The following is a 17487-nucleotide window of genomic DNA, read 5'->3' on the forward strand; positions in this document are numbered from 1 at the left end:
CATCTTAAACCCACACACTCACGCACACACGCACACACACACACACACACACACAACTTCTTTGACGCTGGGTAAATGGTCACAGGGACAGAGTATTCCCAGCAGGACTTTGTAGATGAGGGTTGTCAGCACTTTTCTCACCAGAGGGTTTAGGCCTTTCGTTCTGCTCTGGGATGGCTGAGTTTAATTGGAGAACGCTAATGCGCAGCTGGATAGCAGAGCTGCTCATGCCACGACTGGCTCTGAAAACGGGAGGGCGTGAAAGCAGGGCTGGTGTGTGTGTCTGTGTGTGTGTGTGTGTGTGTGTGTATCTACAGCAGCTACTGCAGGCATCCCTCAAGATGCCAACAAATTTATTCATGGGATCCGAGCAGTTTGTTTATGAGCCGTCTCATTTACAAAATAATAGGCAATAATAATTTCAGCAGATTGATCCTGGGTTAATCCAAATAATTGCCAATTCATTATAATTCCACATTTTCTGGAAATAGAATTGGCTTGTTCTGTTTGTCAGCGGGGTGTAAACTGCATGCCCAATCGATCAGGTTATATGCGAGACATGTTTTTATCAAACAAAGGCAAAACTGAACAAACAATGTCAGAAAATATTCGGTACAATGGAAGACAAATTGGAAAACGTGTAACTACTTCACTGCATGATTGTGTCACATTTAAATGCCGAGAGAGGCCCCTAAAGAATTAAAATGGTATAAATAACTGTGAGTTGGGACGAGTCGATACACAACAAAAAAGCTTTATCTGGGAACAAATCATTTGTGGGTTGTTTCCAGCGTCTTTCGGTTTGTAGATGATCAATGGAGTCTGGTGAGATTTAGATTTGTGCTTTATGATTGTTTTCATTATTTCATGGACCAAATATAAAATATATTAGGATGTGCTCAGTTCTGACAGATTCGCAGAAGAGAAAAGCAGTTCATTGATCTATGTTTATGCTACTCAACTCTTTAATGCATTGCTTTTATTCTATAATTGCCAAAAAAAACATTTTGAAATAGTCCTAGTTCACCAGTCACTTGCCAGATAGTCTATTGTTTTATCATCTAGCTTTCCAGCATTTCTTTGTCTTGCCTGAATAACTAGTATTTGATCTGCCCAATTCCTGGACCTTGCCTGTTTGGACTGATTTCCTGGAATTCACCTTTGCCTGCCTTACTAAGTAAAAGCTTTATGTGACTGTTAAACTGCCCGCCTCTTGGTCGTGCTTTTGGGTTCCATTCTGCTGGTTTTGTTAGAAGCTTTACAACTACCACTTTGTTTTGCCCTGCTATTCTGGGTGCTTTGTAATCAGATGTTGCTTTAGCTTGGCTGGATTCATGGCTTCGATCGCTAGCACCTGAAGACACATTTTGGTCCCCCGTTGCTTTTCTCAATAAAACCAAACTCGATATAACTGTTGTCATATTTTCTCAGTTTAGCTATGCTTAGCAACACTTGACGATGTGGACAAATATTTCTCTATAATAAACTAAGCTAAGCAGCAGCAGGAACGGTTTGTTGCGCCCTGAGTGAAGTGACTGATTCATGACAGATTGACGTGATGTGTCACAATCATCAGAGTTTCTATTGGCCCAAAGCTAACGAGTGTGGGAGTAATGGACACAATGCTTGATTTATTGGTCCAAATGATCCCCATCTGTAGCTACTACTGGTACTTCGTAACAAAATAGCACAATTTTATAATTTAGCCTATAGCAATTTTTTTTCCCAGACCCCTAGCAAAGTGCCATGGACCCCACTTTGAGAATCACTTTTCTAAATTACTTGTGATGAAACCATTGGAAACTGTTGATGTATTTTCATAGCCCTACTATTGTAGATATCTTCCATTAAAAAACAATGTGAATATTTGGTTTGCACTCAACACAGTAATAAACATGATGGTTTTGTTGACATATGGAGCTGTGTATGGTTTTGAAATCAGTAACTTTTGTTTCAGGTTTGTACCAGGTTGGTCATTATAATAATGGTGTTTATTACTGGCTACAACAACCCAAAGAGAGAGAGAGAGAGTTATTCATTGTAAAGGTTAATGCCGACTGGATTATCATCTAAACACTGAAGACCTTTCATTTTAACAGCCTTTGATACAGTTTTTGTTTCAAGTCTGGAGTGGTTTAAAAGCTTCCTGCTCTCTTACTTTAGGATGGTGCATCACTGTGGAGACCATAGAGGTAAGACACTCCTGTGACCTGGGTTTAAGTCCCAGCAGAAGTGTCTTTAGTTTAAGAGGAGAAGGGGGAGCGGGATGACGTCCTTGTTGCTGAACAAGCCCTCTGGTAGGTCAGTTCAGACGGTGTGAACTTCCATATGCATCATGTTCTCCTGTAAAAAATAAACTCTGTAAGCAGCTATAGAGACTTTATGAGCATCAGAGGCACGTGGTAAAGATCCTCCACAACAACACAGGGTCAGCAAAGACATGAAGAAAGAGAGGAAAATGCAGACAGCAACCTCTGGTTCTGAGAAGTGAAGCCAATGCAGAAGTGCCTTAAACGTTCATTCTTTCTAACAGCCAGCAGGGGGCGACTCCTCTGGTTGCAAAAAGAAGGCTGATTGTATAGAAGTCTATGAGAGAATGAGCCTACTTCTCTCTTGATTTATTACCTCAGTAAACATTGTAAACATGAGTTTATGGTCTCAACTGCTAGTTTCAAGTCTTCTTCAATACAGCATGATGTTCATTTAGTGAATTATGGTCCCATTTAGAGTCAAATAGACCATAAAGCAGGGGATGCTTTAGGGTGTGGCTACCTTGTGATTGACAGGTCGCTATCATGGTCTGGTCTGGGAGTTGTCCATGTTTACACAACTTTGTTATGTTTTCAGTTCATGAAAGTTAATTATAACCTTTTTAGTCACCTAAAATTTTACTTATTCAGCGTTCGGTTGCACTCAGCTCCATCCTCTCTTGTCAATTCTGGTTGCAATAAACCAAGATGGCGACGGCCAAGATGCTGAACTCGAGGCTTCAAAACCGTTGTCCACAAACCAATGGGTGACGTCACGGTGACTACATCCGCTTCTTATATACAGTCTATGGGAAAATGTAAAACAACTAAAAGTGAAAGTCAGTAATAAATGCTAAATGCCTTGTTTGTATCTTTTCCTTCATTTTTCTTAGCAGCCTGTAGGCTCAGGTGTCAGGTGTACTCGGCTGCATTCAGACTGTAGAAAGCACACATACAGGCATTGATTGAAAAAGCCCTAAATGGATGCAAAAATACCTAATCAGCTCTAAACATGCCCAGGTGTCAGCGTCGGTTTTTCGACAACACTTGTGATGTATTCATTTACAATAGTGTTTTGTTTCATTGTGAACATTCAGCCAGCTGCAACGGTACGGAGCAAAAGCAGCTCATTGTTGAGAGCAGGAACAGATTTGGGCCTGAGCTTTGTGAATGTGCCTTTTTCCTTAGTTCATTTCACCGGTCTGGTCATGGCAGAGGAATATTTCTCCAAATTATGCGCCTAGCGTTTCGGAATGGTGCTCCAAGTGAAACATGTGTCAACTTTAGTCGCGCCACTCGTTGCCTCAGAGTCAAAATCTGAGAAGACATGAACAAAAAAACTGAGAGTCAAAATGCAGAAAATTGAGTTCCAGGACATCTTTGATCGGACGACCAACGAAAATACCACAAGTGAGGTTGGAAAATATCTGCAGCCTTAAGTAAGCAGCCTCTCTCTTTCAATCATGATTGTAGAGCCGCAGTTTTATTTGGAGGGACATCAAGACTCAGGACAAAGTAGCAGTATGGATTGGCTGAAATCACATTTTCTAAGTGAAAGGATGTTAGTGTGTTTTGCATAACCAATTAAATGGTGAAACTCTTCATGTGTGAAACTCACAGCTGCACGATCCCGAGAAGACAGAAAGTTATGTATTATAAGTAGACTAGTAAATACAGCCAGACAGAGCCACTAACATGACTGTAGACTAGATCTTGTTATATAACTAGACACCTTGGGGCACAATGTCTTTATGCTTCATTCATTCACAACTCTCTCTCTCTCTCTCTCTCTCTCTCTCTCTCTCTCTCTCTCTCTCTCTCTCTCTTTCTCTTCTCCTGCTTCTTCTTAACCAGCTGATTATGGGTGTTTACTCTTTTAGTTAACCCAACCAGATTTTGCCTCAATCTCCATCTGTCGCTGCTGTCAAACTTCTAATCTGTTCTCCTCTCTGCTGCCGTCACCTGCCATTTTTTGCCATTGGCAAAATTGTCGCGGCCCTCCTCCACCCCATTAACCTCCAGTCATCATACCCCAATGGCCAGGTTGAGTTCATCAGAAGTCCACTCCTCATCATCACATCCAGATCTTCAGCATTCTCTTCATCTCATCACCACCGTCACCCCCCAATGTCTAGACTTCATAGAAATACAATAGGAGTGGAAGGTCATTGAACGGTTTGCTGTGGTAATTTGACTGGTCGTGTATAGAAGGTAACCTGCAAATTGTGAAATCTGATCTGAAAAACTTGCAAAAAGAGTTTCCCAACTCGTGGGTTACTTTCTAGTCATAAACAAAATGGCAAATGTTGTTAGTTATTATTATAGAACCCACGGTAGTTGCTAGAAGGGAGCCCCCAAACCAGGGAAACTCTTGCAAGATTGTTATGGTTAGGCATTGATCTTGACTAGTTAAGGTTAGGCATTGACCTCGAAAAGTTAAGGTTAGGCATTGATCTGGAATATTTAAGGTTAGGAATTGACCTTGAATAGTTAAGGTTAGGCATTGATCTGAAATATTTAAGGTTAGGCATTGCCCTTGAATAGATAAGGTTAAGCATTGATCTGTAATATTTAAGGTTAGGCATTGATCTCGAAAAGTTAAGGTTAGGCATCGATCTGGAATATTTAAGGTTAGGCATTGATCTTGAATCGTTAAGGTTAAGCATTGACCTCGAAATGTTAAGGTTAGACATCGATCTGGAATATTTAAGGTTGGGCACTGCCCTTGAATAGTTAAGGTTAGGCATTGATCCGGAATCGTTAAGGTTAGGCATTCTCCTTGAATAGTTAAGGATAGGCATTGACCTTGAATAGTTAAGGTTAGGCATTGATCTTGAATACTTAAGGTTAGGCATTGACCTTGAACAGTTAAGGTTAGGCATTGATCTTGAATAGTTAAGGTTAGGCATTGACCTTGAATAGTTAAGGGTAGGCATTGATCTTGAATAGTTAAGGTTAGGCATTGATCTTGAATAGTTAAGGGTAGGCATTGATCTTGAATAGTTAAGGTTAGGCATTGATCTTGAATAGTTAAGGTTAGGATAGGTTGTCGGGCAAGTCTCGCGAGAGGTTTTGCAAGTTTTTGCAGACCTCAGATCAGATTTTGGATTTTGGATGTATAAAGAGAACCGGATACAGCGTTGGAAGCGGGCTCTCGATTGCTAAAGTATCCGGATCATCCGATGATCTTCTGCTTCCATTAGGCCCACAGAGCAGGCGCAGTAGAGTTTTCTTTAACTCCGCTTCCCAGCCCTCGCTCCAGCCCTCGGTCTCGAGCTCATTCACATGAACGAAGGAAGAGAAATAACTCTCACTAACTAACGAACTAACTAACTGGCTATTAGTGCATTTTACAACTCTTAGGACTTAATGATTTAAATAAAGGCTATTCAAGTGCTCGTACCGGGAAGTTGATTTCCCCCCCAAAAAAAATATTTGCTGAGTTACAGATGTCTCGTTCCCAATGTAAGTCAATGGGGAAAAAAGTGTTTTTGGGTCCAATGGCATCACGTGATGGAAATGGAAGTTGTAGTACCACCGTTTGGCCACTGTGAAAATTTGCTTCAAAGCCCGGCGCTTTTCCTGGGGGCATAATTTGAATCGAAATGTCCCTTCTACTCCTAATTCTATTTTTATGGGTTTGTCTAACTGACTGATAGCAACAACAATTTCTGAAATTGGTCCAGTATTGGGGGAGAGTGCTGTAGACAGCAGCTGCTCACAGGCTGCAATGTAATTCTACTGGGGAAAGCTGGCACCATGCTAAAAGTGCTTTTTTCAGAATTGTTGTCCCCATTAGTCGATTATACACAAAAACATGGGAAAAAATAGGGTCCAGGTTGAAATATAACAAAGTTACCCTTTGAAGTTACGACGGCATTCATGCTTTTGTTCACGTCGATTAAAACATTTGTTCACTCCGAATGAAGTGTCTCCTGATTGAAATGTAATTAGAAAACACGTTCCTGATGGTGTCGTTGATTAACCCGAGCTGATAAAATGCATCTTTTATACTTTGCGAGGCGGAGAGCTGCGGGAGTGACTGCATTAGTCTGTATTATCATCACCTTGGTTGAGTGTACAATTAAAATCCTTGTCATTAAACCTGTGAGAGTGTTTAACATATGAGTGAGAACACCGTTTACAGTAACACCGTTTTATTATGGACAACCTCATGTGACCTCAAACTGTACACGTATTGAAAACAGATAGAAAACAAAAGCAAACAAAAAAAATCTAGAAGCCATGAACAATTTGTTTATCCCAAAAAAAAGTTTTAGAAATACCTATACATAAACATACCATGGTGACAAAAAATAAAAGCACTTGTTAGTTTTCTGCAGGCTGTGACACAGGTTAGGCTGCTGGGTCTCTTTTGACAACAACAACAATACTTACTGAGAGAACATTTCAGAAGTTACACAGGAGAGTCCACTGAATAGAGATCTTAAATCGAAACATTTGAAGAAATCAGATGTTTTCCCCTCTTTTATATCTGGATCTGTATACAAAGCTACAATCTAGTGCAGCTAAAAGCCAACCTCGCTGATCAATGAGTAAAACTCTCCTTCTGCATCCAGTCCAATGAATTGCTCATGCATATACAGTTCATCACCGTATAGTTCAACGACTCGTGGTATTGGCCGTCTGTGTGCTTTCCTAACGCCGTTTGGATTGAAGTATTTTCCAATTCTTAGCTTATCGACTGCTCAACAATTCAAAGTTGCAAAGAGTTTCTTCCAACGCAAGCTATCATTCCAGAGTTTACTGAGCAATTGTGGCCTGTAAAATCAAACAGAGAGCTAAAAGAAACTCGTGTTTCAATAACAGTGTGAAGTGTTGAGAAACTAATCAAGTCATGGGGCTGCATTGTAAATGTCGGAGACGTATTCAACTTCAAATACAATGCTCGTCAGCAGTGGCACCATTAAATATGAGAATTATAAGCCAAAAGACACATAGTGATCTACACAAAATCAATCGCAGGCACATCAGATCATTTTTGTATTTTTTCTCCACAGTGATTGCAGTCTTTAACACTGCTGGGCTGTAATTTGTATTCTCTGATTTCATTGGATGGAGTGGCATCACATACGAGGTGCTTTTAACAAACTCGCTTTTGAATTTACGGCCCATGAGGAACATATTTTAAAACAAAACGAAAAAAAAATCCAGCCATATTTCATCCTAAGAGTACTGTGATAGAGGAAATGTTCCACTTGCGGCTCTGGTAGGATGGGAAAAAGAAAAAAAAAACAAAAAAACTGATGGCCATGCATGTTAAAAGCCTATGTGCCATCAAAGCCCCTTGGGCTACAAAGGGCTCTTTTAGCAAATGGATGGCAACAGCTGCAAACTCTGGGCTGTTCTTAATGTGCACGGTGCAGATGTCTGCACTTGAGTCCCACAGTCTGAGACAGATCTGTCTGGCTCTACACTGGGCCTCTCTCATCATATCACTGTAGCTTCATTAAGCACTGAACCCAATTCCAACATCTGCCTGACAGTTTCTGCTCTCCAATTAAAGGGCAAAAAAACACACTAAAAGGTACAGTAATAACCATTGTAGACCCATGTTCCCTTTATATCGTGTTTGCCTCACTTAAAATGATTATCAGCATACTAAACTTTTTACTACTAGTACTCACAGCTTTTTAAAATGGCCTTTTCTCAGTGACGGAAGCTGTTTTGACAGCAACAAAAAACACACCACACCTTTAAAATATACCGTGTCTGAATTACAAGACATTTCCTAACATATTGTTTTGACTTAATTTTTATCATCAGATTTGTCTCATGCTCGGGCATGAAAACTTTAGAGCCGACAATAGAGGGAAGCGGAAGAGATACTCATCCTGTGTTAGCACTGCAGCCGCCTATGTTGCCTTTTAATTCTGAAAATTGGAACGACAATGAGCTGAATACTGGATGCTGCAATGTGGCTCTGTCTAATGGCTGGATGGGAGCAGAGCAACACCTGGATGTTAAAGGGGACATATGCTCATTTTCAGGTTGTATTTTGGGGTTTCTACTAGAATGTGTTTACATGCTTTAATGTTCAAAAAACCTTATTTTTCTCATCCTGTCTGTTTGAATATACCTGTATTCACCCTCTGTCTGAAATGCTCCGTTTTAGCACCTGTCTCTTTAAAGCTAGGGTTGGTAATGTTGAGAAACTAGCAAGAGTACACTAGATTTAAAAAAAATATCCAACCGAAAATCCCAGCTCAGTGTCCTGTGTGGCAACTCTTTTCCAATGAAAGTAGCAAGCAGCACTAGCTCCAAAAGTCGCTAAATTTAGCAGGCTGAATTAAATGATTGGACGGTTTATTACACTCCTGCGGCAATCACCGAATTTGTTTTATTTTTTTTTGTCAGAGCATTTGATTTATTGATTGCTGTTGGGACGTAATGAGAATTTCAACACGTATAACAAAACATTTATTTGAACAACAATACCGACCCTACCTTTAAGACCACCCTCCCCAAAAAGCCCAGTCTGCTCTGATTGGCTTGTGAGAAATATATGGCGCACCTTTGCAAAGGTAGTTCTCAAGCCGTGGGCAATATATGAGCCTGCATGTGCAACACAGTCTCACGGCAGTTTGTGAAATATTCAAGAAATTTCATATATTTTATATACAGAACACATTTCCCTTTTTATTTGTGTCGCTCAGCACGACTTTCAACAACATATTTTTCGTGAATTTGCCTACAAATGTCCAGCAGCACATGACGCACGTGTCAGTTTCTGCTCTAGTCTTTTAAAAATAAAAGTATTTAGTTAGGTTTAGGAATATCGTCAAGGTTAGGCTCAAGCAACAAACGACTTAGTTAGATTTAGGAATATATTGACTTGGTTAGGCTTATGCAACAAAATGACTTAGTTAGGTTTAGGAAAAGATCGCAGTTTATGTTAAAATAACACCAGAAGTGTTGTATCTTAAGTACGGAAGTTATGTGACTATTAAATCAACTTTGACTTGTGGTTTCTCACACGACACGAACACCGCTCTCCTGGTTAAAATACCGTGTTTTTTGACCAACCCATCCACACTGATCTCCTTGCTATGTGGCGTTCGGCACTCTCTAAACTTTCCGGTTCACAATTACGTGAGTTACATAAAAATTGATTTTGAGCTGACTATCATGACATTTTTTTTTTTTTAATTTGTGTCTATGTACATGAATCAATACATTCAATTGTGTGACTATATCATGAAATGTGTGCGATTGGGCTGGCATGTGACATAGGAAGGGGAACGGCTTGTTGAATCATGTTTTCTGATCTAGAGAGCCCACAATTAACTTACTAGATTGTATTATTTCACAGTTTGTGGGTTGGTAGGGACTCCAGATAACCCAAACGTATGTGCAGAAGCACTGGAAAAAAAACCAGAGTTTTTCATGATATGTCCCCTTTAAACAATGCCCTATAATTGTTAGACAAAAAGAAAAGTTAATTTGCAGATCAAACCTTTTATATCTTATAATTAAGGCTCACGGGAGGTGATGAAGCTGGAAAATAAATGCACCTGCATGAGGCGACGGGGGATACATTACTGATCAAATCTATTGGGAAAGAGCTGCAACTACCAAAATCAATACACGGCGATAAGAAAATGTGTTGCCGACGTGAACCAAATACTCAATCAGGTAACACCCACCTATCCAATCAGTGAACTGGGACAGAACATTGTTGACTATTGAACTCATTTAATGCTTAAAACAAATACAAGTTACTTCACTGGGTCATCACAATTGAACAAGAGATTTTTTTTTTTTCATATTTGTAACACCCTCAGAAATATACATTCACATGGCTGCATACAGACAATTTCTCTCTTTTGATTTTTCTTTCAATAACATTAAATCGACAGACTGTATGCGTCACCCCTTTTGTAATGACAGCGAAGCCGCTAGTGGCATATCAAAAAAAACGTACCGGAGGAGCATTTCTAGGTGGGACTTTGGAGATAAGCTATGTGTCAAACTTCATCTATCCATTGTCGAGTCTCTATGCTTGCAGTCAAAATAGGTTTATTTTACACGAACAGGGTCCCCTACGCAAATAAATCCAACTCTAATCTCAACCGTATTTACAGTATTTACAGTGGAATGTTGAACATACTGAATACAAAAAGTAGATTAGGATGGAATGAGGTTACAGTCAGTATTACAAAATAGGAACTCATAACACCCCGACAACATGAAGACAATGTTTACATCTACCAGTACACAGAATCCAATCTGAAAGGTTTCTTTCTCCAACATGTTCCAAGAAGCGAAGTGTGGCAGTGGTTTCATAACGGATGCAGAAAAAAAGGTAACCTTAAACTTGTGCTTTAAAAAAGGGAGTTGCTTTGGGCCAAAGTTGCTTTTTTTTTTATTTAAATCTCTTCTCACTCGACTATTGTTTCAATTGTTGTGCTTAGAGAAGTCCACGATGTGCGACTAAGTTGCAAAAGTTTGATCTCTTTAGGACTTCCAGTATTGACTGGGGGGAAAAAGTGCTGTGTCGCCATTAAGCCATCATTACACTTTAAAATGGTAATGAATGCAGCTTTTCAGAGATCAATTGATGTGTTCAGACACCTTGTTAGTATTGTGCTGGGGCTCGGGTTGGAACAGCATCCTCCCTCTATACTAACTACAAGTCACTGCAAGTAAAGAACCATCATCATCGGTTTGCAGTCCATGTCATATTTCAACATGATGTTATTCTACGGCATGGATAACTTAAAGGATGGAGCACCAACTGTTCAGACTACCTCACGTCTCCTGACTTTGATAGTAGGGATGCACCGATCGGACTTTTACAGGCCCGGTACCGATACCTGGGCTTTGGGTATCGGCGAGTACCGATTCGATTTAATTAATAAGCTGTATGCCTCACTGTGTGGAAGTGACGGGCATCATTCTGTTATGTGTAAGGCAACGTCAGGCTGGACTTAAACATTGCTTTCTTAACTTTGTAAAACAAAATCTAACATAAATACATACATATAAATTTATTGAATTGTTATTTATTATTAAAATAATAGATGGTGCACCAGCAACGTGGCAAAAAAAATCTTCTAAATCAACAGGAATTACAATTTAAGTGTTTTAATGCAGCAACAAATTGGTCAAAACTCAAACAGGAATTAAAATCCACCATATAATGTATATAAACAGAATTGAATACAATAGATCGGCCCCGTTATCACCAATATTTGATCCAGGTATTTGAGTCAGTATCGGCCCGATATCTGATCCGGTATCGGTGCATCCCTAGTTGATAGGCACTGAATGCAAGAAGAAAATACAAAAAAAGGTTGCTGTGATATGCAAACTATGTGGAACTGCAAAGCTACAGCAAAGCAGTTCACCTCCAGGTGAACAATAAAACTAAAAGGCAATAAAACTGTGATTTGTTTTTGCACTCTGAAAGTAGCAACCTCGCGACTGTCATTGACTTTTTCCTGCTCTGACACTTCCTGTTGCATGTTGTCAAACTGTAGATACACTGAACACAAACAGAAATAAGGCTGCAGAAAAATTAATCTGAACTAAACTGAAATCAACAGAAAAAATGAAACCGAACTAAAACCAACAGACTTTTATAATAAGAACATGATTTCCCCCACGTTGTAATGTTAATTTGGGTTGAAAATACAATAGAAATTGAGGCTCATGATTAACATGCTCATCTAAAAACATACAGTAGACAAGCATGGGACTGTAAAACATTCACATCTCCAGCTGACAGAGAGATCTGCTCTCAGAGAGATGCTATTTTTTTTTTTTACCTTTATTTATATATATATAATATTTATATACTTTTTTTTGTGTAACTGCAATATTGTTCCTGGGTACTGCGCGCCCATACCTCTGTCAATACCAACGACACTGACAAAAGTGTCGTCTTTTGAGCTGCAAATGAGGACAAACGCACTGGAATCGATACAGAAAAAATAGCAACGCACGCACATCCACTCCCAACACAAAAAACATGCATAAAATAAGGCTTAATATAGTATTTATATTGTTCAGAGCCAGTCAGATGTGTCCACGGATTTGCTCCTTTGCTATCCGATATTTTCGCTTTTTTTTTTCATTTGAAGCATTTTGCTGATTGTGTCATGAAACTCGATGCTGAGGAACGAGCATCCACTGGCACTTCTTAACAGTGATTTAAAAAAAGCCAGATATATATTATAATGCCTTCTGACAGCCCTATTGGCAGATCCAGATGCCAACATTAAGACAACCATTCATTCCGTTAAAATCCCCCCACTGAAATTCATTTTAGAAGGAAACAAAGAGATGGAAAAACAACCTAATGAAAGCAGCAGGTGACTTATTATACTCCAGCATGGCCACCGTCATATTTTTAATTCCCTTTACATGTTCAAATGTTTTCTCCGTAGACGCTAATACAAAGCATCTGTTGACATTTCCCTCCTATATGCGTGTCCTTTGTGTGTCCATGGACGACTCCTCATAGAAATGCTGTTGGTGTAAGCGGGGGTCGGGGGGGGGGGGGGGGGGGGGGGGATGAGGCTTAAACCAATTCTTCAGTCACACAATTATAAGGAGAGACAGAGTCATTATTGGGAAAACTCCCCAGACACTTTTCCGCTGACATCCATTTGATAAAAGACAGGTTAGAAACGAAACATAATTATGACACAAAAAAAAGCGGATGTTTCATTCTAGTGGTACGATGGAGAGCTCATGTACACAGGTGGACCTGTTCAAGTCAAGTGACAATCATGACATTTCAGAGCATTATTGAAGGTTTCTGTGGAGACTTCTTATGGACGTGATGCACCACTGAAAAGTAGAAACTGTTGCAGCCCTTCTCTCCCCCGTTATTCTGATTCACTGATTGATGTGGAAACTAATGATTGAAATTTAAAAAATAATATTGAAAACACTCAATATTTATCTGCCACATGGCCAGTAGACTGACTCTTTCTCAGTAAACAAGCCTATAAACACAAGGGGGGCGGGGGGGGCAAGAAATACTAAGCGTGTCTTTGGAAAACAACAATAACACGTCTGCTTTTAATGCTGTAAATGTACAAAAATGTAATTTCATGGACGCTAACCCCCGGTGAGAAACAGGAGAAATGATACAGGTGCTGTATGTATGGCGTTTTTTTTTTTGTTTTTTTTTTTCTTTCTCTGAAACATTTGACCACAAAATTACAAACACTTACAACTCCACCTGTAATTATGTCATTTAAACATTGAACTTTCGATTCTCTGGTCACTTAAAAATCATACAAAAAGACATTATAAAAATAACAAAACGGCAATGGTAATAAAAAAAACAGAAAACAAATTGCACATCCAGTGTAGGACTTTCACAAATGTGCTCAGCAAAACCCTCAACCTGCAGTCTCTTTTTACACATTGAATACATTTAGAACATGAACAAAAATGCACACACAAAAAAAGAATATTACACCAGTATTAATCAACCAATCACCTCCCTGGACTCCGTGTGAGTCCATTTACATACCTTAGTTTGTATTCTTTGCCCATTCACCTGATGGAACTGATACCATGTTGAGAAGTTGATGTTGCTAGCACTTTAAATAGACGCGTGGTTTTCTAATTGAGATTAGTTGGATGGGGTCTGATGGGGGGGGGGGGGGGGGGGGAGTAAGGGGGGTACTAGGTAGACCCAAAGAGGAGTGGGACCGTGAAGGGTGCGAATGGGCGGGCGGGGTCGTGATGGAGGTGAAGGGTGCAGTGGAATGCAGGTGGGGGACAAAGGGTTTGGTTTGGTCGGTGCATGCTACTACACATACCACTCTTTCTTAGAAATGACAGAGCCGTCGGTTTGAGAGATCATATCATCGGCTATCTCCGGTTCTGGGTCGTACTGGAAAGCCAGAGTCCGCTCGTCATAGTCTCGGCTCTCCCCTTCGTCCACAGTGAAATAGGGCCTCTTCAGGTCCTCTTGCTCCCCATCAAAATCTCGCTCGCTCGCCTCGAACCCGCCGGGGCCGCCGATCTGGGCGGGCTTCTTCTCGTCGTCCGAGTCGTCCGGGTACTGGAGGTTCTTGGGGATGGGCGGGTGGGCGGGCAGGCCGCCGGCCTTGCTGTACCCGTTACCGAACACGTGTTTCTTGGTGCTGTAGTCTCCCTTGAAGGTGCGCTGGCGGCGGCGCAGGAATACGAAGAGCAGTATGGCCGCCACGCCCAACAGGGCGACTCCCCCCACAGCGCCCCCGATGGCGGCACCTGCATTGTGCTGCTCCTGCGAGATCTCTTGGCCCCCAGGTGTCGGGTTGTTAGGGAAGTCTGGGTAGGAAAAGACAGATGGAAGGGAGTGTGTCAGTGCTCTGGTGGGAGGAGGTGCATTTGTGCAGGTGCAGAGATGAAGTAAGGGAGACAAGGACGGAAAAGCAAAGGGAAAAGGAAGGACCCACGGTAACCCCCCACAATCCAAACCCCAACGGAGCCCTTACGGAGCGCGACGAGGCTCCGCCATCACATGCCGGTTCAAACAGTCAGTCCACAGAGCAGCGTCATGACCGAGCAGATTAAAGTGAATGTCAGCATGCATTAACCATCATTTCTTCTCTGTTTGGGAAGGAAATTTAAGAGTTAAATAACCAAACTGTGATTGTGGCCTTTCAGTTAACACATTCAACTCTGCAGGTTTCACACAAGCCAATGTAAGCATATTGGAATGCTACACTGTAGTACAATCCAGCATGAAACAGTACAACATGACACATAACCATCTTCATCATCAGCGCGGCGGTAATGAAATGAAAGAGCACTGCCAGAGGTGATTATCAGCAGCCACACACACACAGCCACGATGCATCAAGAGACGTGATAAACACGGAGCTCCTCCATTCAGGCTGCAGAGCACACAGCAAGAAAAATGTGAATATGCTTCCAGAGAAAAATAGATATTGTTCAGTAACGAGAGAAGTATCAAAGGTGTGCTCTAATCTAGAGAACAGAGTGACAGTGACTAATGGCCTGCTAGAGACAAACAACAGCTGGGATTTTTGCCTTGCAAATACAAAAAAAGATACGTCGTTTTAAATTAAAAAAAACTGCCACGATCAGACCATATGGAGCTAAACATCCCATTCATCCCACCATCTTTTAGAGAGCACGTAGCCTCCTCACAGGAAGCTAACAATGCTCACGACAAGCACAGTTGTTGCTTATACACGTCTCTTACATACACGTCACTTAAAAAAAAACGTGCAAAGCTCCTTGAAGCAGAGAGACAGAAGAAGAGACATCTATTATGAAACGTGATCAAAGCCCCGAGGCGCTGCAGGTATGTAGTGCTGCTGCTCGTCTAAACCTGCTCAGCAGAGGCACGTTTAACTTCAACAGCAGCTGAATCCTCAACGGAGAGGTGTGTGTGTGTGTGGGGGGGTGGGAGGGGGACAACAAAGAGTTAAACCAGCTACTAAACAAATGAGGAGTGGAATAAAGCAGAGCGAAACAGTGACTAAGAAAGGAGGGAGCTTCCTGTTCACGCAGGGCAAACCACAACAGACGCGTATGTATGCAACAAGACACAATGAGATAAGATTTACTGCTTTTCATACTACTTCTGCCTACTGATTTATTACCATCCTCTTATGACACATCGTAATCTAGTAGATCTTCACGCTGTTCATCAGCCGTCTTCTCAGAGAAAATAACCAGATCTGATAACCCATAGTACTGAAACACTCAAGCAAATCAGTTCCATTTATTTAACTGAAAGATACACCTGGATTTACATCAACAAACGTCATCATGTCACACATTTAACACAGTTTATATATGCACAAATTATCTGTGGAGATGTGACAGCTGTTGCAAGGTAAAGGCAACAACTGGCAGATAACGTGGTTGCATCAGGAAACTATTATATTCAGTATGATGGTTAATATTAGGACTGTCAATGTAAAGCCATAAAAATACATTAACGCAAATTCGTTTTAAGGCCACTAATGTCTTTAACGCATTAACGCAACTACAATATCTGTCATTGTTTTGTGTTGATAATTGATTTCCAATAATAAATATATACATGCATTTGCATGAAGCAGCATATTTGTCCACTCCCATATTGATAAGAGTATTAAATACTTGACAAATCTCCCTTTAACGTACATTTTGAACACATAAAAAATTTGTCATTAATCACAATTAACTGTAGACAATCATGCAATTAACAGCCCTAGTATGTATATATTTATTATTGGAAATCGATTACCGACAAATATTGTCCAGAAACCCTCACAGGTACTGCATTTTGCTTAAAAAATATGCTCAAATCATAACATGGCAAACTGCAGCCCAACACGCAACAACAGCTGTCAGTGTGTCAGTGTGCTGACTTGACTATGACTTGCCCCCAAACTGCATGTGATTATCATAAAGTGGGCATGTCTGTAAAGGGGAGACTCGTGGGTACCCAGAGAACCCATTTACATTCACATATCTGGAGGTCAGAGGTCAAGGGACCCCTTTGAGAATGGCCATGCCAGTTTTTCCTCGCCAAAATTTAGTGCAAGTTTGGAGCGTTATTTAGCCTCCTTCATGATGAGCTAGCCTGACATGGTTGGTACCGATGGATTCATTAGGTTTTTCTATTTTCATATGATGCCAGTATCTTCACTCTAGCTTTAAAACTGAGCCCGCTACAACCTAAAAATCGCAAGTTGCGTCAAGGCGTTAAAGAAATTGGTACCAATTTGTGTTAACGTGTTATTATTAATTATCAATTATTAATTTTGACAGCCATAATTTCAACTATAAACCACCAGAAGTGTAATTCAGGGACTGTAAATGTTGTGATTCCTTGAGCACAAGTAAAAAGTCATAGATTGCTTCTGCTGTAGAGAGATGAAAACAGGAAGCGGTATCTGTTTCTCTGACAGGACCGCCCTGCGAGTCGTCGCATGTTCAACAACACGCCACGGATGATGTCACCAGCGTTTTGATGCCGGTATTTCACAACGTTATCTCCTCCGGCACATCCCGCACCTCCTCTAATCCGTCTTACTTTTTTCTTACGAGGAATTGAATTTGAATTACTAGTTTGAAGGTTGTAAATGGCGTGTGTGGCATTTACCTACATATGAGGCGAGGCTTATGCTTCAGCGATAGGGAAAATAAACTATGTTGACAAACAGAAAGAAATGGTAGATATCGGGAGGCGAGGGGTGAAGAAGAAGAAGAAGGAGAAGAAGACGAGCTTTGCCTCGGCTCCCTG

The 17487-nt window shown here is 40.8% G+C and overlaps 1 protein-coding gene across 4 annotated transcripts in view; it reads right to left on the reverse strand.

The window, feature by feature from the left end:
- Positions 1-17487, reverse strand: part of nectin1b (nectin cell adhesion molecule 1b) — a 241540-nt gene that overhangs the window by 126682 nt on the left and 97371 nt on the right. Inside the window, exon 6 of one of the 4 annotated variants that reach the window (XM_037776020.1) lies at positions 12032-14549. The exons of the other annotated variants lie outside the window; for them this stretch is intronic. Within the exon in view, the coding sequence (XP_037631948.1) occupies positions 14044-14549 (506 nt within the window). The 3' untranslated portion in view covers positions 12032-14043. Of the gene's footprint in view, positions 1-12031; positions 14550-17487 lie in introns of those variants that run through there. 4 annotated transcript variants of the gene reach the window in all.

Source organism: Sebastes umbrosus, chromosome 7 (genome assembly GCF_015220745.1).
Source record: "Sebastes umbrosus isolate fSebUmb1 chromosome 7, fSebUmb1.pri, whole genome shotgun sequence".
Classification (NCBI taxonomy): Eukaryota; Metazoa; Chordata; class Actinopteri; order Perciformes; family Sebastidae; genus Sebastes; species Sebastes umbrosus.